The sequence below is a fragment of the Marmota flaviventris genome, chromosome 12 (assembly GCF_047511675.1).
Source record: "Marmota flaviventris isolate mMarFla1 chromosome 12, mMarFla1.hap1, whole genome shotgun sequence".
NCBI classification, from domain to species: Eukaryota; Metazoa; Chordata; class Mammalia; order Rodentia; family Sciuridae; genus Marmota; species Marmota flaviventris.
The window spans coordinates 45,476,771-45,500,651 of NC_092509.1; the positions used below are offsets into that span (position 1 = coordinate 45,476,771).

A 23,881-nucleotide genomic window follows, 5' to 3' on the forward strand; every position below is an offset into this window, starting at 1 on the left:
CTGTTGTCTTTAGACAACAGATGAGGGAGAGACCTCTCTCACGTTTCAATTAGAGGTTAACAATCTGTGCTAACCTGGTTTCCAGCGAAAAAGCTAAAAGGGTACACACAAATAACTTCCATTTCAACTGAGACTGGGATAATCAGCTCCTGAACCAGTGCCAAATTTCACTGAGAGGCGTCTAGGCCAGCGGGGCTTCTCCACCTCAACCTGGGCTCAGCTGCTTCTGCCAAACCAGTGCTGCAGGGTGGGTGGAAATTCCACTCCTTTCCTCCGAGACTAGAAACCCCCGCTGCCCCCCAGAAAGGGTTCTCCTCAAGGTGCATGCAACCGCCTGGACCATTGAGGGGATAGCAAACGTCTTGCGTCACTCCTGTCACAGCGCTCACTAGCGATGGCATTTAAAATAATCTGTTCCCGTCATTGTATTATCTAGTTGGACTTGCCCATAGGCGAGTTAAGGTCTTATAATGAGGGCCTTGCTTCTTATTCTGGCTAGCCTATGTCGGTCACCAATTCTCTCAGGACTTACTCAGAAGAGTATTTCACTTTTCAAAGAGTCCTGTGGCGAGCTCTAGTAAGGGTCAGAAGCAGTTTTGAAATTGCGGAGGGAGAATGACCATGGATACCGCACAGAGTAGGAAAGAGACAGAAGTTTTAGGGTGTTTTCATCTAGAATGTGCCTGGGACGCCCAATGCTCTCGTCCGTCGGTAGGACCGAAAGGATGTCTGCCTTACCTTACCTCTGATTCTCTGGCCTGTGTTGCAAAATGCCTGGCTTCTACTAGGTGCTTGATACTTGGGAAATTTGGAGGGAGGGAGGGAGGGAGGCGTGTGCTTCAAGTACCTAGGTGATGGGAATGCCCAGCAGAGTGAATTTCGTGGAGAGCGGTGCTTTTCCATAGAACTCTCTTCCGGCTTCACCTGAAGTTCATGCTTTTCCCTCTCAAGAAGGAAAACCCCTGGTTATCAGCTGGTGCTAAAGGTTAAGGGGAGATCAGAACAGGTACATTTCGTAGTGGGGGTGGTACCCCTGAACCACCAGTACTAATAGTGACTATACATAACAAAATCAGTTTCTGCTGGCCAAGTACACAGGTCTCCTTCTGGGTGCTCGACCCCAGGTTCTGGGCTCGCAGTGCCGCAGCCTCTCCCAAATCTTTACAGCAGAGTCCCTACTTGCGACCACTATCACCGCCCTGAGCCGAAATCTGGGCGGAGCCGGTCCGTAATGCGGGTATTCCAATAGACTTGGTTCCGAGAAATCCAGAAGCTCTCCATGCCTCCCGCAGTTCGGCCTGGAGAGGAAGAGGTGCCTGGACTCCCTGCTCCGGGCGTGGAGCGCACAAGAGCGTATCCTCCCTGCCGCAGCCTGGGACACTGGAGCAGGCCAGAGCGCGTGAGCACACTGGAATACACTATCTTCCTTCAGACTGAGCAAGGACACGGTCACCCTTTCCGACTCTGCCATGAGTACGTCCTCTGCTCACAGGTCCGGGAGCAAGCTCATCGGTGTGGCCTAAGTTCCACTAGGGCTGCGGCTGCTATCCAGGGTCCCAGTGGAGTCTGTCCTCAGATCCCCCCTCCCCTCAACACACACACCTCCCCTGCTGGAGGTGACACGACTCCAGCGCCCCTCTCCGCTCCTCCCTAGTCCCGCCTTCGGCTCCGCCCCAGCGCCCCGAGGGCAAACGGGGGGCGGTGAGAGGACGGAATTTCCCAGCGCGGGGGCTCGGGCTTCCACGGCAAACGGGCAGTCTCTTTCTGTTTACGGAGAGAAAGGGGAAATGGAAAAGGCGGGGAGGCGGCGGCTGGCGTCCGCTGCGCCGCCCCTAGGCTGGCTCAGACGCCGTGAGTCAGGGGCCGACGAGGACGGCCTGAGAGCACGGGCCGCCGGGAACGCACTCGCCGGCTCAAGTCTGGACGACACGCCACGCTCCGGGGGCCGATCGCCCTGGCTCCCTATCCTGCCGCAGGACCTCGGTGCCCCGGTGTGCCTGGCTCCGGAAGGCCGGCCACCAGCTGCGCACCGAGCCTTCGGGGGAACCCGGCTGGAGCGCTGGGGTGGGAGTGCGCGGAGAACGCAGGTAACCCAGAGTTTGGGAGCTCGAGGTGCCATTTGGCAGCCTCCCCTGCGTGCTCCGGGAGTTCACACTCAGAAATAGAGTGTACTGCCCGCAAAGGGGAGAAGTCCGGGGCCAAGTGAGTTAGGAGTGTTGCGGTGAGCCCGTGCAGCTCCGCCTCGGCCCTTTGCGCTGGTCGCCAGCTGCAGGCAGGCACAGCTGGAAAGCACCTTGCGCAAGGGTCTCACGAGGTATGGACTCGCGGCTCCTCCCCCTTCCTCCTACTTCCCGGATCCCCGGCTACTGGGCAGTGCGGGTCTGGGCAGTGAGCTGTGAACCCGGGACGCGCTGTCACTGCGCCGCCTTCGGGGGACGCCGCCTGGGCGGCTGCACTCTCCCTTCTGAAATCGGTGAGTGCACCTTTGGCGGCTGGAGGAGCCTTCTGCTACTCGCTCAAATGATGGGCACTTTTATAAGTTATTAGCCCTTTGACGCTTCCTTGGCTTTAAGGATCAGGTAGAAAGGAGTGTGTGTTTGGTGGTGGTGATGGTGCTGTGTGTGTGTGTGGGGGCGGGGGGTGTTAGGTTGAAAGACAATTTTGGACCGGAATTAAAGGCTGCTCTTGATAAAAACAGGGAGAGAAACGCATTTGTCAAGTAGAGTATATTCCAATTCCAGTCAAGGCCCTCATCCCTCTGATGGGTTGAGGTTTGTGTGCTGTCAGCTCTGGCGTATGGCCCTAAGGCTTTGTCTTTTATGGGAAATAGGATAGTTGTGGTATCTAGAAGAAGAGCGACTTAGATTATACAGGGCTGGAATGCACCATTCTGGGACTTTTTGAGAACAAAAATACAGTTAAGAGATGTGCCCTGCGGGGCAAAGAACTATTTTGGCAGGAAAAATATCTTCTAATTGGGAAGTAACACAAGATGTATTCATCTTTTGTTAGGCAGAAGTTCATGCCTAACAATCTTGGCCATTTTCATTCACACTTGCCAGGAAACACTCAAGTTTTGTTTATGTCAGTGGCAGTAGCCAGGAGCATTACATTAATGTTTACGAATAGTATTTTCTCTTGATTTCATTGCTGATTTCTGAAATAATTTGAAGTGCATACTTTTGACTGTATTTGCCCATCTCTCCATTTCTAAAATTAGCATAATTTTTATTCTATTAGAAAGCCAAAATTTGATGAGGATTTTTATTATTAACTGTATCTAGGTCAGTCATCTTATGCTAAAAGTCTTTATTGCTAAACTAAAATGTATTCACCATCTGTACTTTGTCTAGATGTGTAGTGATCATGCATATCTTAAACTGTTAGCCTACTGTCTGCTTAATTAAGGTGAGAAAATACTCAGTGTCTTTGCTGGAGTGTATAGCAGGAATGACTGGTCATCAGAGTTGCCAGGGAGCACAGATTTGTGTGACAAGAGTCCTAAGTTGCTAAGGAATGGAGCAAGCTCTGGGGAAAGTCTCAGTGTCAAACACTCCTTCACCTCTCCTGTCCTCCCCTTCAGGTCTCTCTTCTCCTCACCTTAAAGTTTAGGGGTGTGCTTGTGTGTGTGTGTTTGTGTGTGTGTGTGTGTGTGTGTGTGTGTGTGTAACCTCTTTGGTTTACATATAAATGCTTGAGACTTTCTGCAGGATTTAAAAACCAAAAGCTGTCTTTCCTCTCTAGATCAACTGAGTAAATTATATAGACTTTTCTTCTCTTAAGTCATCTTAGCATTGGGAACTTTATTTTCTTTCAAGTGATCCATTTAAGTCAGTCCAGGGGGCTTGGATCCTTGCAGCTAGTTGGGCCATAAATTAGACTGGTTTGTTGCCGTTGTTGTTGTTACTTCTGTTTTTCTAGTAAATTCTATGAGGAGAAACTGCAACTAAATGGCTCAGTGAAACCGAAGTCAAATGTTCTTCCATTATCCTGAGAAGTTCCCTTCATAACGTTACAGATGCCAAGAACTTGAATCTCAGTCTCCCCTCAAAAATGTACAAGATCTTGCTGTTGGATCTGTCTTTATAAACTACTGAGCTCTTGGGGGGGGGGAAGACATGCAACATCTCTGAGAGGGAGCAATCTCGTTCTCTAGATTAAGGGTGGAGGTAGCAACCATCAAAGCATTTCATAGATTTCTGCTTTTTCTTTTTTTCTTTGACTCTTAATTTAGGTAATCTTCAAAAGTTTACTGCGAAGGAGGCTGCGGAACAGGTAGCCACATCCCATTTGCTGATAAGAAAGGTGGCTAATGCGATATCTGCAAAGCCAGATCTATGACTCGTACTTCTCTCTTCATACACATAAAGCAGCTACCCATGACCGTTTATTTACTGTGCACCAGACATGTGCACACAAATTGATTTAATGCTCTCAGCATTCTCAGGAAGTAGATGCTGGTATTCTTTCCATTTTAAGATGGGGGAAAATGAGATACCGAGAGATTAAGGTATTTGTTTAACATCAGGCAGGCTAAGGTTTGACTCCAAGTTGCCTGAGTCTAGAGGAATATTAGACTGCAGGATGGTAAGAAACTGATGATACTCAATTATGTGGGGTTTGTTTGAAAAATGAAATGCACTCAGAGAGAAGCGGATGGCTGGGTCATGCATGCAGTGGCCACGGGTAGAGCATTTCCTAAAGCTTTGAACTGAACCTCCAGGTTGATCGAGATACATAGCGTTGGTAGTGCTGTGTGTATTAATTCTTGTGCTTTTTTTTTTTCCTTTTCTTTTTTGGTGTTTGGTATGGAATCTAGGACCTCCTGAATGGTAGGCAAGCACTCTACCACTGAGCTATACCAGGGCAGAAACATCTCTGAGAAAGAGGCCCTACTTTCAGGAATGCTGTGGTTTAAGCAGACAGACAGCTTCAAAGTTTGCTTAGATCTTTTGGATCCTGTTGTTTTCACTTTGAGAATGGGGTTGAGTTGTTCTAACATCCACAGGAACAGCTTCTCTTTTATCCTTGCTTTGCATTCTTTTTCTCATCTACGCATTCCCAAGTTGTTGCACCTGATTGCATAAAAGAACTGAAATCCAGCTTTGTCTGAGGTAGTCAGTTGATCTTAACCTGTGGTTTGCTTATGATAGATTGGGCTTTCTTGGCTTATTTCTGCTGCTACAACTTCTAGAAGGTCATTGGTTTAGATATTAGATTAACCTTCTGGGACTCGCAGTATGTTTGCTTTATACTATTACAGAAGGGGAGAGCTGTATCACAGATTAGACAAATTGTCTCCTTTCTCATACTTACCCCTGGCAGAACTAGGATCTGAGGTCCCATCCCCCTTCTAATGAGCTTTTAAACTTGTTTGTGTAAGAATTTTACTGAAAACTTGACCTATCAACATCACATTTGCCTGGATTAAAATCTGTTTTACTTTTTTTGGGTTTTCGACTTGGCTTTTATTTGTAAGTTAGTTCCTGAATTTTGTCAAGTAGTTCTTTTTTCGTTGAAGTTACTATAAGCATAAAAGACACAGTGATTCTTGCAGGGAGATACTACTTTGGGGTACACTTGGGCTGTGTGAAGTTGGAAACTGTAAGGAGCAGGGAACCTCAGGACTAAAGAGTTCTGAGCTGCTGTTTAATTCCTATTTATGTTTAGTGAAGTTCATTTTCAGTAGCTGATGCCACAGTGAGTAACCAGCAGAATCTGTGGATCTCAGGTTTCCCTTTGCAAAGCTAGCTGCATGAAAGATTATCTAAGGTCTCTTTCAACTGACACTGCCTGTCCACTTGAATTCACACACACTGTTGATAGAGAGCCCTCATTATGAACAAAGGTGGGGAGAAGCCTGGTCACAGTACTTTCAATTCAGATTCCCATTGGTTTCGAATGCAAATATCAATAGTAAACTAAGTGTTTTGTGGGGTTTTTTTTGTAGACTCTCCAGAAGGCACCACAGTAATGGAGTACATGAGCACTGGAAGTGACAATAAAGAAGAAATTGATTTACTAATTAAACACTTAAATGTATCAGATGTAATAGACATCATGGAAAATCTTTATACAAGTGAAGAGCCAGCGGTTTACAAACCCAGTCTAAGGACCATGTGTCAAGATAGTAATCAAAACGAGGAGCGTTCGGACTCTCTGCTGCTTAGTGGCCAAGAGGTGCCTTTGTTGTCATCCGTCAGATATGGAACCGTGGAGGATTTGCTTGCTTTTGCAAACCATATATCAAATACCTCAAAGCATTTTTATGGACACCGACCACAAGAATCTGGAATTTTATTAAATATGGTATGTTTTTTCTGATCAGTTGAGTGCTGTGTGTCCGCTTTACTAGTGTGGCTTCATTTAATGCAGAGTGGCATTTGAACTTGGTTTACACTGTCTGCCAGGTGTGGTTTTTGAATGCAATTACTGGTAAGAATAACCTCCATGTTAAAAATGCAAAAAAAGGTCTTCGTGAAAATTTCCACTTAAAGAGTCAATCATAAAAAAAATTTAGTAATGGCTCTAAAAATTAAGAATGTCTTTTTTGGGGAGTGGGGATGGAACAAGGCCTCCCACATGCTAGGAAAGTGCTATTTTACTATTCCTCCAGTCCTTAATAATGCATTTATTAAAAAAAAATTATTAAAAAGTTCATTCATCATTTACCCAGAAGAGAGGTTTAATGAGACTCCTTCAGTTGAGAGGTGAATAAACTCTTTGTCTTAATACTTTTAAAGGCTGATTTAGTTGTTCTTCTCTTACCACATTGTGAAGTGTTATAATACACTAATATTGGCTAAATTCAGTTCTTGCAGAAACCTAGTTTGTAAGTAGCAGATAGCTACCCACAGATCAACTCTGCAATCGCCAGCCTGAAAGACAGATGATGTATTTGTGTAGTCATCCCAAGTATGCAAATAATCCAAAATATTGTGACAACACTTTGTTGCCACAATAGTTCCATCAGGTGACATGTTTAGGTGTAACTGGCTTTCTGCCAGGCTTTTAGTATGTTAGAGGTGAACGTGGGTGCTGTTTAAAGGTGATCTAGTTTTTTAAAAAAAGAACAGTTTGCAAAACAGTAGGTGGTAGCTTGCAAAACCTGCTTATTGATGAAAGTGACTCTCTTTCCTTTAGTATATCTGAATGGCAGAACGGCCAATGCTGAGGGAATAAATGAGCATACAGTCTGCTACTATTTAATGAAAAACAACACAGTAATTTAGGTCAACTATGTTGTGTTGTTTTGTTAGAAGCCAATTATGTTCAGGTGAATGTGGAGCAAGATTATATTTTGCATTATTGTGTGGCTTCCTTTGGTCTGGATATACTGGATATAAAATGCATTTTATAGTTCACTAATTCCTTTGCTTTCAGAGTATTACTTGCTTTTATAAATAGGAAGTAATAATTTGAACTGGGAGCAATGACTGATTTTAATAATATAAATGTGTATAATGATGAACAGACTTTTTATGTTTGATTTTTTTTTTTTTTACCTATTTGTTAAATGAAAACCTTCAGAATAAGCAAATTGCCCTTGCTAGTAAACATATAAAGAATTAGGTATGATCAGCCATTCCCCTGGCCCATCAGGCTGTTGGAGAGATGGGGCATGTATAGAAAAGAATTCATGAAAGTTACAAGGAATACAAAGAAATAGCCTCCTGAAAGTTTTTAGGAGTGAGGCCAGGAAAGCTAAGACAGAAGAGGTGACAAACTAAGCCATTCAAAGGAAGTGAAAATTTCATAAACAAAGAGTAAAAGTAAAATGTTGTCATTCTCTGACCAGGGGCCTATGCTCTATAAAGGAACAAATGCATACTAAAGAAAAATTTTAAAATAGGACATTACCATAAAGGTAGGGATCTTGAAAGCTTTCACAATATTTTTATTTCAAAAATGATCAACAATGGGCAAAAACAAGAAGTCTGAAAAACAGAATGGAATAAGAGAAGGACCTCAAAATGCACAGGAATGTGGATCAAGTCTCACCAGGCCAGTGGTCAGTGGGTCTGGGGGGCTACAATTGACTTTGCTGTCACTGACATAAAGATTGTCTCCACCTCTGTGACTGGTGGTAACCTACTTCATCAGTAATGGCCTAGGCATTGGGACTTGTCACCTCTGATCTCAGCCACTGTGAGACAGAGGGTTGCTTTTAACTTCCTTTCCTTCTAGCCTTGTGCTTCCTGTGGACCCAGCTGATATACCAGATCTTTTTCTTCTCATCAATCTCCATCCACTACTCTATCAAAACTTTACACTTGTGGGCTTTATTTGCTGTTTTCCATTTAAAGAGTCAACCATAATTTAGTAGTGGTTCTACAAATTAAGAATGTCTTTTTTGGGGGTGGGGATGGAACAGGGTAGGAAATTATCTACCATCTAGATTGGTTCCAAGGTAAAATCTATCTATAAATTGTACCTGTATGTCCATCCCTTTGTATTATAGGGGTGGACAACTTTGATTGCAATATTCACCGGTTGATTTGCTAGCTATAGTTGGGACATCCATAGTATATCAGGTTCTTTTCCAGAAGCTACATACAGAACTTTGAGTAGACTGGAAGTTTACTGCCTGGTGCATGCAGGAAACAAGTGAGTAGGTAATTTTAAAACAGTGTGCCACTTCCCAATACAACTACGCCCCTGTTGTTCTGGGAATGCTTCAGCAGAACACCACACAGAGACACAAGTATGGGAAGGGGAAGAGAGAATGACAGCACAGGCTTCCAAGAAGAATTGGTACCTAAGCCAAGGTCTGAAGCATGGGGTCAGCCAGATGAGGTGGGGAGTGTTGTGGATGAAGAAGGGCACAGCATGTGCAAAGGCCTGGAGGCACAGAGACCAGGTGTGTTCAGGCAGCCAACAACCACAACGCTGCAGAGTTAATTAGGCAGGGTGGAGTACCAAGAGTTATAAAAATAACCTGAAGCATAGGCATGTTGAATGGTACTCTGTGTGTGTGTGCATGTATGTGTGCTATTTTCCTAAAAATAATATTTGTTAAAGGTTCCACTGACATCCAGTGAGATGTAGGAAAGGAACTTCAGGAGACTAAACTAGCAATTGTTTTGTGTTAGAACGCTACAAGTTTTCTTTTGTTTTTTAATAACCTAGGCTGTCTTATGACTTGATCCAGGGATAGATAACCCAAAATGGGTTTCAAACACTCAACTCTTTCCTCGTGGTTATGTGTGGAGCTGAAGGGCTCCAAAGAATTCAAAGGTGATGTTCCCTGGGGGTTAGTCATGGAGTCGGAGTTTCTCTGGGTTCAAAAATCCTCCTCATGTGTTATAGTGTTAACTTGCCTCAGCATCTGTAGTGGCCTCTGAACTCACACCCCTGCACCTGTCTTACAGCCCAGAACTTGAGTGTGAAGGCTCCATGTGTTTTGTGACCAGCAGAGTAGGACACAGCTAGCTTTGCCTTTGTTCTAGATAATCTGTTTCTGTGACTGTAACCCAAGTTTACATCATGTAGTCATTTACAGAATTTTTTCTTACTAAAATACTTAAGAAATTTTTTCAAGTGCTCTTCCTGGACCCAATATTGTTTAGGATAGATTATTATCTAGATGAGGAAATAGAAAGCAGGATCATAGTGTTTACATTTGAAGATGTAATGTTTGCACTTGGCAAGTTGAAGAATTGGCAGAGATAAACAGCATGGAGTTCCATAAGATTCTTTGGTGGGACCTCTAGAAAGAAGGAAAATAAATAAATAAATAAATAAATAAATAAATAAATAAAAGAAAATCTCAAATCCCAATAGGGAAAGAACCAGGAACTTTGCAGAACTGTCCATTGGTCAGCATTTGTACATCACAAGTTCAGAGCCTGTCATCAAAGTAACCATGGGGAACTTAGGACATTCAGAGCAGGGCCCTTAAGACACAAAAGTGGGTAAACTAGGGTTGAAGAGACTTGCAGAGGAGAAGACTAAAATGTGCTCAGTGACAAGTAAAGGTAGGCTTTTAATAACTGGGTTTGCATCATAGCTCAGCTTTAATGGAAGCCTTCTAGAACACAAAAGGCTCCTAGGCAGACAATGGGAGCTATGGCTTTGGGGTTAAGACAGAGGTGAGTTTGAATCCTGTCTCTGGAACTGACTGGTAGATTAATTTAACCTCTTGAAGTCAGTTTCCTCATCTATGAAATGGAGATAAAAATAGTACTTGCCTCAGAGGGCCATTGTAGACTTTGATGAGATGATGTATTAAAGTACTGAGTATACTGCCTGGTCCATAATTAGCACTCAATAATCCAATGCCATTAATGTCCTTATCCTCTTGAACAGAATAAGAGGGTGAAACCGGGTCATAGCAAAATTATTTGGGACAAAAGTAAAACTTTCATGAAGGTTAGTTAAGCCCTGAAATTCTGGAGGGTGCAGTGAAATTGGGTCTATTAATATTTGCCATCAAGAAAGGGCCACAAATGAAGTTCAGTTGAGTACTGAGTATAATTCTGTCTACATGTGCACCATATCCTCAGCATGCTGCAAAGAGGCCTCTAGCAACTACAGGCGACACTTGAAGAAAAGAGGTCATGTTTCAAACAAGGCAAGACTGTGGTCTGTACCTAGTCATATTTCCTCCAGGGCCCTGCACAGGGTCCCATACAAGCAGAAGCACTCAGTAAATGTCTGATTTTTAGGTTTAGTGATTTTGCATTTCTCAGGGTTATTCTCTGCTTCATTCCTTGATATAGCTAAAATGAGCTATCATGGAGGCTGAGGGAACAACCCTTCTGGTTTCTAGAACTGTGCCTGAAACAGTGATGAGTGAGGAATCCCAGCCATCTGCAGCTGGGTCAGGTGCTCATTCCTGCCCTGTAGAGTAGATATGGCAGTTTTTTATGTCCGCCTTCAGGTGCTTCTGTACTTGATACAGTATAATGTCTTAGATAGTTTCAGAAATTCCTGAATTAATAATCTGAAGCCATAATATTGCTTGTTGTATTTAGGAAAAACTAATTTTTTGAGACTACCTACCTATCCCTTGAAAGAACACTGTAGACATTCTTGATATGTCTTCCTGGTCATGTTTCCCATGGATTACCATGTTAATTTGTGTTCATTTTAATTGTTATCTTTTCATTTTTTTCTCTTTAAAAGGTGAGATATACTTTCTACCCTGTAAAACCCACAGAGCTTAAATGTCCAGTTTGTTGAGCTCTTTTTTGCAAATGCCCACAGCCTCGTCAGCCTCATTGCTATTAGCTCTTAATTTTTGAGTTGACTAATTTTGTTTTTATTTATTTATGTTTTTCTTTGCATCCACTAGTTTTGAAAACCGGTTCTAAGTGTTTGCTTGGTCTCAAACCCGCTGAGGTCAGGCATCATCTATCTCTCACTCATGGTTGCCTCTTGAGCGCCAATTCCAGTGCTGGGCACACATTAGGCATGCAATAGATATTAAATGAGTAGGTGGATGAGAAATGACCCTTCCCTGAGTTTATTTATGTGGCATGGTTAAGTCATTGCTCTGGCATCACATATTGTTTTCCAAAATCCTCCATGATCCTCAGGTAATTTCCACGCTCTCTCTATGCATCATGTGTGAGTAAGAGCTATGCAGACAAACAGGTTAGCACATTTTAATAGAAACAAGTCAATGTGCAGGCACGGTGGCGATCTTCATATTCCGCCTTTGGGTCATCCTCCTTAGATAAATAATTTTGAAGTTCTATTTGACAATTAATCACTCATGCATAGATGGAAATGTGACTAGGTCCGACCAGGGATCTCTGTCTCTCTTACATGCTTTCTCTGTCTTGCTCAAGTTCTAAATATAGTCTCTGTACAATGTTAGGGTTACACAAGGCACCATTAATTTTAAATGCAGTGTGTAAGAATGCTTCTAAAATAACCAGCTTTTATTGGGTGGACAACCTTGCTGAGATTCTCAACCTGCTGCATGTTTATTTTCTTATAGGTAATCACTCCCCAGAATGGGCGCTACCAAATAGACTCTGATGTTCTCCTCATCCCTTGGAAGTTGACTTATAGGAACATAGGCTCCGATTTCATTCCTCGGGGGGCTTTTGGAAAAGTGTACTTAGCACAAGATATGAAGACCAAGAAAAGAATGGCGTGTAAACTGGTATGTACATTCATATAGCATGTTTGACATTATGAGTTTAAAAAAAAAATTGTATTGATCCAAGTTTCTTACCCTTACACTGGATTTATCTAGGTGTATCTTACCCCAAGGCATTTGTTTTTCTGGATTTTCTTTCTACCTGGTACCATTCAGCCCCTGAATGTCTGCATAGGTGCCTGGTTGATTTTAATCAAATTAAAGGAATGTGTTGGTATATTTAGTAACAGCTTGGACAGCATCACCTCCCTTAAAGGGAAGTGAAGGCCAGCTCTCCTGCACTGAAAGAGGAATCTGTGTGTAGCTCCTTTGATCCTGTCCACAAACAAGGGGGCTAGGCAGAGAAGCAGACTAGGAAAGCAGAAGGCTTTTCAGGGCTTCAGATTTAAAGGGCTGAATTTAAATATACCACATACTGAAAAGACCCGATCTCTTCTTATTAGTAATAACTGCCAAGGTGCTGCTACCTGGGAACAGTGTTTAGCAGAATCTACCTGAGCTGAGCATTCACACATCATGTGACTCAATAATTCCACTCCTGTAGGTACACCCAACAGAAGCATGTGCATGTGGTCATTAAAAAGCTAGAACTAAGTTCTAGCATGTTCATATGAGTACTATTTGTAAGAGTCCCAAACTGGAAACTTTCCCAATGTTGACAGATAGAATAGTTATACTCTGGAATACTGTCCTACAAAGAGAATAAATGATTTAGAAATAAAATAAGATGGATGCCTCTCAAAAACATCACGTTGAGCCCAAGCAGACAGACACAAAATAAGATCCATTAAATGAGATTTCTCTTAATATAAAGGACAGAAACAGGCAAAACAAATCCATGCTGCTTGATACCAGGATAGTGGGGAACCCTTGTAGAATGGTGACTGGAAAAGTCAAAGAGGGGATTTCTGGTTTGCTGGTAGAGTTCTGTGTTTATATTTAGATGGGGATTTCATTTATGTGTTCAGTTGATAGTTCATTGAGTTTGACATTTCACTATCTTTACACTGTTATATATGTCTGGTTTGTTTGTTTTAAATGGACTTTTAAGTGTGATCAAATAAAGTACACTCATTTTTTTTTCCCGTGGTGTTGGGAATCAGACCCAGGGCCTCATGCATGCTAGGCAAGTGCTCTACTGCTGAGCTAGATCCCCAGACCCAATACTCAAAATATGGATTTAACAAAAAATAAAATAAAAACGAATTGCTGAATATTATGTTTCAATCTCTTATCATAGTTAAAGGACCAACAATATGTTATCCTCATTTGTTCCTTCTTAAAGATTCACTAGAGTACTTTGAAATTTATACCGAGAGCTGATATAATGTAGAGGCAGATCAGAGGTAAACATTACTTTAAGGTGGACATACCTTTTCATACAGTTCAAAGTAGCTTTGAGTTTATTTATTGCACTCTGGTTTGTTGGTTGACCAGTATTCTATACTTTTCAATTATTCTCAGGTTGTGTAGACTCTTGTTCCTATTTTTGTGTTCTAGATCCCCGTAGATCAATTTAAACCATCTGATGTGGAAATCCAGGCCTGCTTCCGGCATGAGAACATCGCTGAATTATATGGTGCTATCCTTTGGGGCGAAACTGTCCATCTCTTTATGGAAGCAGGCGAGGGTGGGTCTGTTCTGGAAAAATTGGAGAGCTGTGGACCCATGAGAGAATTTGAAATTATTTGGGTGACAAAGCATGTTCTCAAGGGACTTGATTTTCTACACTCGAAGAAAGTGATTCACCATGATATTAAACGTGAGTAGCTTGGGTTGTGTACCATTTTAGCTTAAGCAGACTCTTGGGGTGGGAGGCAAATGGGCTTTTTTCTTTAACCTGAAGCCTCAGTGACAGGGAAGACAGCACAGTTCACCTTCTTTCTCTTTGCACCTGAGGTAGGTCTTAGAATTGGGCTGGGTTGATAGCACTTTAAAAGTCAGATGAAAGGATGATAACCCAACAGTCAGTTCAAAGATTATAGCCACACATCTGTTAGATATTCTGCCTTGGCCATTGTTAACAAGGCTGGAGGTGGAGTTCAGTAGTAGAGAGCATGCTTAATGTGCTTGAGACACTGGACTGGATCCCCAAAACTGAAAGAATTAAAAAAAAAAAAAGTTACTTCTTTAAACACATAAACCAAGAGATTTAGGAACAAAGTAACTTTTTAATTTTAATTTTGAGCACCAACTATTTAATAATTCAATCAGCCAGGCTTTACTGACCCTTTTCTAGAATTAAGATATGGTGAGGAAATAAAGAAGAAACCCATTATAAACCTTTAATACCTAATGTTGGGCTGGGGTTGAAGCTCAGTTGTAGAGCACTTGCCTAGCATGTGTGAGGCACTGGGTTTGATCCTCAGCACCACATAAAAATAAATAAATAAAATAAAGGTATTATGTCCATCTACAAATTTAAAAAAATATTAAAAAAAAAATACCTAATGCTAAGTTGGACTAGCACAGTTTTTTACTGAAAAAAAAAAAAAAAAAGAAGGATATTGTACTTCCAGTTTTAAAAAAGTGACTTGATAATAGTATGCTGATATCTTAAAATTTGAAACTCAAGCTCTTGAGCATTATTCATGGCTATAATCATCTATGCCAGCATTGGCTTAATTCTTGACAGATTTGAAGTGATTTTCACCTAAACTCTTATCAAGGTTCATCTTCCTCTTTTAAACATAATATGCCCTCTCATTAGAGAAAACGTTTCAGTCTGCTCTGATTTGAGACTCATTTTTATTTTAGATAATGGTTTCATTTTATATACATAGGATATATAAACAATTTTGTGCTAAAGTTTTTTCTTCTCATTATAGCTAGCAACATTGTTTTCATGTCCACAAAAGCTGTGTTGGTGGATTTTGGCCTAAGCGTTCAGATGACTGAAGATATCTATTTCCCTAAGGATCTGCGAGGAACAGAGGTAATTATATTCATATGAAAATATTTAGTATCTTGAGAAAAAAATGTATTCTAGAATTACTGTGAGAAAGGACAAAGAAGGAGATGAAAAGCATTACATGAAAGTCATTGTCATTGGAACAAATTTAATGGTCACTTGTTTTGTACCAAGTTTTAAATTTGACACTTTAATTTTAATTCTTTATTCTCTACTATTTATAATACATTATAATATTTATCATATAATATTATGCATGTACACCTATATATTTGTGTGTGTGTGTGTGTGTGTGTGTGTGTGTGTGTGTGTATATATATAAAACACTTAGAAATTATCTAATGCCAAAATAGATTACCAGTTGAGCAATCCTCATCCTAACCTGAAAAATCCAGAGATTAGGGATGTTCAACTGGTAAAGTTTATACAACTACTCCCAAATCCAAAAAACTCCCAAATCTGAAATGCTTCTAGTCCTAAGTATTTCAGATAAGAGAAAGTCAGCTTGCACGTCCACAATTCAGCTTTAAAAGCAATTATGGAATTATAGTTAACTTTGTAAAAATAGGTTTAACACTGTAAATGAATTATGTTATTTAATTCTGACAACTCTATTATTGGTAATAGTGTTATCATAGCTAATACTATTATTATACTATAAGGAAATAAACTTGAAGAGATTAAAATAAAATACCTGAAGTTGTTTAGCTACTAACAGGTCTCAGACTTGAATTCTGTTCTTTCTTTAAGCCAAAAGTCTACCTACTGTGTAATTTTTTTTTTCAGTATTAGGTAATGAACCTTGGGCCTCAAACAAACTAGGCAAGCACTCTACCACTGAATAACACATATAGCCCATTTAATATAATAAATATATTGCTAAAATGTACTACTAATATAACTAATACCATTATGTTTTGTTTCAATTATGGTCTTAATTACCATGATCATTACTATTTATTGAGAACTTCCTACAAAGCCCTATTTCTCATTCTAGGTGTCTTATAATAAATCTGAAGTCATTAGCACAAACACATCTCATTTGAAGATATAAAATAGTTATAGTATTTAACTCATCTGTGAATCTAAATGAGTTTCTGGGGCAAACATTTATGGGCTTTCAAATAATATATTTTACATTCCCATCATTAGGCTGAGTGGTTGACTATAGCCAGTGTCTACTGAGGGTCTGGCATGTGACAGACTGTTACGGACACCAGCAAGCATGTGCCCTTGGTGATACTTCTTGGTCCCCACTGTATAGTTAATTAGATTAATTGATTTACTTTTTAGAAAGTTATTCTAACATATTATTTTATTGTCTAACTAAATTTATTTATTTATTTTTGCAGTACTGGGGATTGAACCCAGGGGTGCTCTACCACTGGGCTATATTTCCAGCCCTTTTTCTAGTTTAATTTTTTAAGACAAGGTCTTACTAAATTGCCCAGGCTAGCCTCAGACTTGGGAATCCTTCTGCCTCAACCTCCTGAGTAGCTGAAACTACAGGCACGTACCATATCATGTGGTGCCTAATTACATTTATTTTTTAACTGCATACATAAAGACATAAATTGTACATATTGATGAGTTACCCTGTGATGTTTCAATACACATATATATCAGTTTAAACATCTCTCTCCTCAAACTTATATTGCTTCTTTATGGTGAAAACATTCAAAATCCTTCTTCTTGCATTTCAAGAGAGACAATACACAATCACTACCTATAGTCACAAATAGCACACCAGAACTTTTTGCTTATATCTAATAACAACTGAGCTCTCAGTGATCAACCTTTCCCCATCCCTCCCTCCTCCAGAAGGATCTCTTTGAGATTCACATGAATTATTAAGAGATCAGCAGCTGAGTTAACAATAGGATGTGATGGGAACAGAGCCATGCACCTGGGAAAGGTAAAGCTGCCTCTTGGCTACTCCTGCTGCCATGAACTTCCCACACCCATAGTGGCCACTGGAAGTGGAGAGAGTCCTTGGCTACATGTTTGCTTCAAGTTTACCATGTCAGTCTTACTGTTGAACCAGATGACAGCCCATAGTGTAGCTACTGAATTGCAATGAGGGGAAAAAAAAAAAAAATCTTGCTTCCAAACTGAGATTCTGTTATGCTCTTCTTAACTCTCCCAAAGCAAAGACTCCCTGGGCAGTGAAGATACCCTTGTTTTGCTAACATGCCTTGTTTTGCATGACATGAGAGAAATTTCTTGATCATCATCTTTGAGCAGAATAATATTCAGAAGAGAAACTGTAGAGTGTTAAAAAACAACAACTATGTTTAGTACTCAGTTCTTAAGAGTACTTTGCCAGAGCAAAATCTAATATGACTTGATGCTTATGACATGTTTTCTTTGGAAAATGTTGCAGCATATTTTGGCATTACTTAGGAGTTCAGATATGTGACATTCCACCCTTTTTCCTGGAGCTAGTATGAGAAACTATTTATGGTATTAGAGATGGAAAATACCTTTTGCTTCCTGGCAATGCAGTCAAATTGAACATTTTGCAATGCTAGAGAAAGATGTGTCTTCTCTGGGATTCTCGAAGGATACTTGGATATGACATAATAGCAGACTTCACCACTGAATAGTGTTTAGACAAGTATTTTTAGCTAATGCAAACTACTTTATGTGAAGTGCAAAACTGGCTTTGGTGTTTATAAACTCTCTTTTAATCAACCTGCATTTACTATCTGTGCAGTGTTCACAGACTAAAATTTGCTAATAGGGAGTGTGATAAATTTCGTAAAGTCATCAATGAATCCTTTCAATAAACTTGCTTTTATTCCTCATAACAAATGAGATATATTTAGTCAAAGTCAACTGTACGCATATAATGGATTTGCTTTCCTTTAGAACTTAGTTACATGGCTATTGCACAGCCAGATGACTTCTGATCCCTAACCATAATAGCTTACAAATATCAGTCATCTGTGTTGGATTTCTGTCTTTCTGTCTGTCTCTCGCTCTCAGCATTCATATTCAGAGCATTGTATTATAACCATATAAAACATATAAAGGGTCCATCTGCATGTATTTTTTTTTAGTTTCACTTTATATGATATAAACTTCATCTGAGCCATGAAGTTCTAAGTATCTATCTGAGGGCCAGCATCCAGGTCACCAGGCTGTACCCTATGCTGCCATTGCCAGATGCACCCTCGGTGTGCAGTCACATAGAGTCTGCAAAGCCACTTGTGCATGGCCACAGTTGGTTATACCAAATATACAATTGGCTTAATCCTTACTTTACCTTGAGGGGGGCTGAAGGAGATGGATCTCCTCTATTGATATGAACGCCCACTCCATTCAGTATCTAAATACTCTGTCTTTGTTGCAGAGAAAGTTTGTGAACAGAGAACTCAGTTTAGCATGTTTGCTGAGAGTGAAAGGAAGTCAGCCTGGAAGTGTATTTTAGGACGAAGTTGAGGCTGGGAAGGGGAAACTGGGCAATTTCCCCAGTTTTTGTAAGCTTGTTCTCTACTTACTTATTCAGAGATGTATTCTGGGAACATTACCCTTTTCTCCATATTCACATGACAGACAGCATCAAACTTTTTAAATCTAAATAATAGCTTTATTATTCCTCATTCAAAATACTAAATCCCACAAATGTTTAAGATTCCTGGCTTTTTTTAAAATTTTGCAACATTTGCATATACATGATGAGATATCTTTTGGGATGGGACCCAAACCAAAATATGAAATTCACTTATGTTTCATGCCCAACTTATACACAGAGGCTGAAGACAATTTTTACAATAATTTTAGTATGCCTATGTTTTTGTAGTTTGGAGTTATTTTTGTTTTTGTTTTGAGTTGGGCCTCACTATGTTGTCCTGGCTTGTTCTGTAATCTGTGAGCTTAATTGGTCCTCCTGCCCGTGTTTTCTAAGAAGCTAGAACTACAGGCATGTGCCACCATGCCTTGTGTATTTGTGTTACATGACCAGTTATATGAGGTCAAGGGTATTATTTTCTACTTGTGGCATCTTCTCGGGACTCAGAAAGCTTCAGATTTTGGAACCTTTAAAATTTTGGATTTCAGATTAGGGATGTTCAACCTAAATCAAAACCTAGGATATTACCTACTATGTCTGTACCTAGCCATAAACATGGATTATTGGCTACTAATTTTTTCTGGTTTTATCTCTTAAAAGTTTAGAAATAAGCACTTCTTAGAGAATTATTTATAAAACTAGCCCTACTTACTTAGTATCTACCTGTTACACTAAATAGAATTTAGACACCATTAATGTGACAGGCATTTCATTTTCAGTCACTGGGCTTACATGGTAGGTGGAAGTAAAAGGTGGTCCATGGAAATGACTCACTGTGGGCTGGGGATACAGCTCAGTTGGTAGAGTGCTTACCTTGCATGCACAAGGCCCTTGGTTCAATTCCAAGCACCACAAGGAAAAAAAAAGAAATGACTCATTAGGACCCCTTTTGCAGCATTACACTTTATTTTTTAAAGTTCTTCCCCTCCAAGCAATTGGTGTTAATATTCTATAAGTTTCTGCCACCTTTTAACACTACTGATAATTAGAGGTTTGGCAACTAAATAACAGATGAGGAAGTATATTTGTAGTATCACTTAAATATGAAAGAAGGCTGGGCGCTGTGTCACATGCCTGTAATCCCAGCAACTCGAGAGGCTGAGGAAGAAGGATCGCAAGTTCAAAGCCAGCCTTAGCAACTTAACAAGGCCTTAAGTAACTTAGCAAGACCTTGTCTCTAAATAAGATATAAAAAGGGCTGAGGATGTGGCTCGGTGGTTCAATACCTGGGTTCAATACCTGCTACCAAAAGTTTAAAAATATATATATATGAAAGGAATTGGTGTTTTAATAGAAAAATTAACTATACCCAATCAGTGTTTGCAGAACTCTCATTGGTGGGAGTCCCAGGTGGCTTTTTTATTCTAGGCCCTTTGTTGTCCGATGAAGCATGTGTTCTGTCTGTGGAAGGAGGTATTCTTTGTCAGACTGCAGGGATGCATCCATCCAAATCTGCCTAGTTCCAAGAGAATGTCTGCTACATACTCCTTAGCTTAAGGGAACACAGCAATGACATCACATTGTCTTCTGAAAGGACAAAACATGCAAAAACTATGATAAAAGTGAATGAGCCAATTTTCAGAACTGGATTGGAGAAATGGAAACCCAGACAACTGAGAGGAATCAGGCTGACGTTTCCCACATCTTTTCCAGATTTACATGAGTCCAGAGGTGATCCTATGCAGAGGCCATTCCACGAAGGCAGACATCTATAGTCTGGGAGCCACGCTTATCCACATGCAGACGGGCACCCCGCCCTGGGTGAAGCGCTACCCCCGCTCAGCCTATCCCTCTTACCTGTATATAGTAAGTGAGGGTCAATCAGGGATGGGGGTAGTTTCACCTGCTGATGGGGAGGGACTGTTCTACCTCCCATAATACCCACTCCTGAATGAGGTGATGGTGAAATAGTGTTTATGAAAGGTAGCTGTGGGTTCCTCCTCTGTGGAAGTAAGCTCCATTTTGCAAAGAAAACATGGCTCTTCTAATGGGAACATACCAAAATGTCCATTGGGCATAAGTTATATGCTATTCTATTGCACTGTATATGTAATAATAAAATACCACATAATAGTGTCAAAATACTACAAATCTGTCAACCAGGGAAATTTTATATGCTCTTACTTTTAAAGAAAAGGTAGATTATTGGTCTTTGCTCCAGCCTGGCTTATAGGGGAACGTGCAACTCCCATTTTGCTATTGAGAGTAAATGTTTCCCTATTATTGCATGGTGACCTTTGGGCCATCCATGGGAAGTGGTCATTGCTTATTCAAACCTAGCATGTACCTTTTGCAGCATTAAACCAAAAGATGGGTTTAACTTAGTGCCCTAGAAAATTAAAGGGAATCTTCTTTTAAGAGTATGAACCATATTTGTTGTAAATCGTATGGTGGGGAGCAGATTAATTTCTGGGTCTGGAGCACATTTCCTGTTGAGGGTCTGTTTCCCTGCCGTTGATACTAAGAACTGGTTTGTTGGTAGATCCACAAGCAAGCACCTCCTTTGGAAGATATAGCTGATGACTGCAGTCCAGGCATGAGAGAGCTGATAGAAGCCGCCCTGGAGAGGAACCCCAATCACCGTCCAAGAGCAGCAGACCTGCTAAAACATGAAGCCCTGAATCCCCCCAGAGAGGATCAGCCACGCTGTCAGAGCCTGGACTCTGCTCTCTTTGAACGAAAGAGACTGTTGAGCAGGAAGGAGCTGGAGCTTCCTGAGAATATTGCTGGTAGGACACCCTGTGGCATGCAGTGCCTCTGGCCTCCATTCTTTCTCTGTTCATGTCAGATCTCTGATGTAGTTCAGGAATGTATTCCAAAAAAAGAGGAATGACAGGGTGCAATGACACATGCCTAGATGTAGTCCCAGCTGCTCAAGAGACTGAGGCAGGAGGATCCCTTGAGCCCAAGAATTCAACTGGGCTGGCACTGTTCTTGAATACCATGTGTTGTTTGAGAAATTCAAGAAAAACATTAACAAAAGCAATTTTTTAAAAAATTGGCTAATTTACCATCAAATTATAGCAGTTTTTCAGTGTAAGTGAATGTTACCTAACATAATCATTAAAAATTGCCTCTGACTTGCTGTTTTGCAACAGAGACTATTATTTGGTATTAAAAACAAATAGAGCACAACAGCTTTGCTGTGAGTGCAGGTTATGTTTAACTTAATTAGGGTAAGTCCATCCCATCCTGGGTTAGAAGCCTCCTGGCACTGCTTTGCTCTGAACAGATAAAATACTGAGTTTGAAGTCAACTTGCATTTTTGTCTTTCTGTGCTTAAACTCTCTTTGTCAGCTCTGAATTGTTTCCATCTAGGAAAGTCATTATGCATTCCAGGAGACTGGATATGCACAGAGAGGGACTTTCATTTTTATTAATCTGTGGCATTCATAGTCCATTGAGGCCCAAACCCAGATGTCAAGTCTGGAATGCTTGTTTCCATTTCTCTGCTTTTTGTCTGTTTTTTTTCTGTATTTAAAGAAAATCATCTGGATTGTTGTAAAATGTGCCAGGATTTCTAACAAATTTCTTGTCATCATTAACTCCTGTTTGAACTCTTTGGTCTCTGTCATGATCCATTAATTAGCCCATGGTGTATTTAGAGGGCTATCTGTAACAAAACCAGAGCTTGGACCCTGTTTGAGTAGGCTCCAAAGGATCATTTCTTTGCAGAAGGAATATACATTGTTATTTCACATGGCCCCTTGTATTTTATTGTGTTTTTGCAATGTTTCCCTTTTCAGATTCTTCATGCACAGGAAGCACTGAGGAATCTGAGATGCTCAAGAGACAGCGTTCTCTCTACATAGACCTTGGTGCCCTGGCTGGCTACTTCAATCTTGTTCGGGGCCCACCAACACTGGAATATGGCTGATGGATGGCACTATTTGCCCTCAACTAAAGACGGCCTTTATCTCCTGGACTTTGGTTCTGCAGACTCTACAGAGTGGCTCTGGATTCCCTTTATTAAAAGCAAGCAGTGGGGATTCCAGTGACATACATATGAATGGGACTCCAAGTGGCCCCCTGTGGATTTGATTTGTGAAGCTACTCTGGTATATGCCAGGTCTCAAGGTTCTCATTATTCATGTGGCGGGAATTAAAGGAAGAAAGGGAAGAATTGATAGAAGGATCATTTCTGGTGACTGGTTTCATTCAATGTGCATTTTGCTTGAAATTTTAAAAATACCAATCATGAGGAGACTAGCCTAAAATTACTATTCTTGGTTCTTATTTAAATGTGGGATCTTCATTTAACTCAGAATAGTTGTGTTGTATATATTGGTGTATATAGTAGGATAATTCTTTGTTGGTAGATTCAAGTATCAATTGAATACATTATATTTTGGGTGAATAGAATAACTTGACTATTGTAGCAATAAGCTTAACTAGTGCCTTAAAAATGGCTGTTTACTTAGGAGCCATCAGACAGCAGGCCACTAGTGAGTCTCTTTTATGTTCCTATGGAAACACTTTGTACTGTACATGCTATGCTTAAAGCATTTGAAACATGATGTTTTGAATGTGGATAAAACTGTGTAAACCACATAATCTCTGTACATCCCAAAGGATGAGAAATGTGACCTTTAAGAAAATGGAAACATTTGTAAATTCTTGGTGATACTACTACTTTTGTAATTCTTCTGAGTATTTTCTTTAAAGCATTTGTATATGAAAATAGCATACTGTGTATGTTTTATATCAAATGCCTTCATGAATTTTTCATATATGTACATATTTGTAGCATTGTAAAGTATGTAAGTATTCCTACTTAAAATATGTTTTTACATTATGCAAAGGAAACCCAACATTTTTGTCCAATGTGACTGATCAAATCAACTGAATAAATTTAATATTTTGTCTTAATTATTATAAAAGTGTGCTTCTTGACTGGGTCGGGATGGGTCATAAGTTTGGGATATATGTTGAAGGAGAATTAAGAAGGCAAAAAAATACCTAGTAGTTTTGCAAATTGTATACTCTTTTTCCATTGATGCTCTCTAAAACCATTGTTGTCAACTGACATGTGTTTTATCCTCTGATATGTTGAAGTACAAAAAAAAAAAAAAATCATAAACCACTGGTTATGGTAAGTGGGGTCCTGTTTTGTATTTTGTTTTTATACGTTTATATTTCCCATGAATGGAGGCTTTCATGTTCTTTACTTATTAATATTTTCAAATTAATAACTGACTTGTCTTTGTGTAAGGCAAATTTAAGACACACCAAATCTAATGAAAATTGTTGAATGGGAATACTATCTTTCATTCACTGAGTGAAT

General features: G+C 40.3%; 1 protein-coding gene across 2 annotated transcripts; it reads left to right on the forward strand.

Annotated features, from left to right (window-relative positions):
* The first annotated feature begins 1,687 nt into the window (after nucleotides 1-1,687).
* Map3k8 (mitogen-activated protein kinase kinase kinase 8) lies at nucleotides 1,688-23,466 on the forward strand. 2 transcript variants are annotated; one of them, XM_027928621.2, is made up of 8 exons: nucleotides 1,688-2,087; nucleotides 5,951-6,309; nucleotides 11,948-12,115; nucleotides 13,613-13,874; nucleotides 14,941-15,047; nucleotides 20,251-20,403; nucleotides 21,080-21,326; nucleotides 22,344-23,466. In XM_027928621.2, exons 2-8 carry the CDS (start codon nucleotides 5,974-5,976, stop codon nucleotides 22,472-22,474), a joined length of 1,404 nt encoding a protein of 467 aa, XP_027784422.1. In that variant the 5' UTR covers nucleotides 1,688-2,087; nucleotides 5,951-5,973; the 3' UTR covers nucleotides 22,475-23,466. The 2 variants fall into 2 exon arrangements, with proteins under 2 accessions (XP_027784422.1, XP_027784423.2); XM_027928622.2 differs by lacking the exon at nucleotides 1,688-2,087 and adding an exon at nucleotides 2,111-2,473.
* Nucleotides 23,467-23,881: the final 415 nt, after the last annotated feature.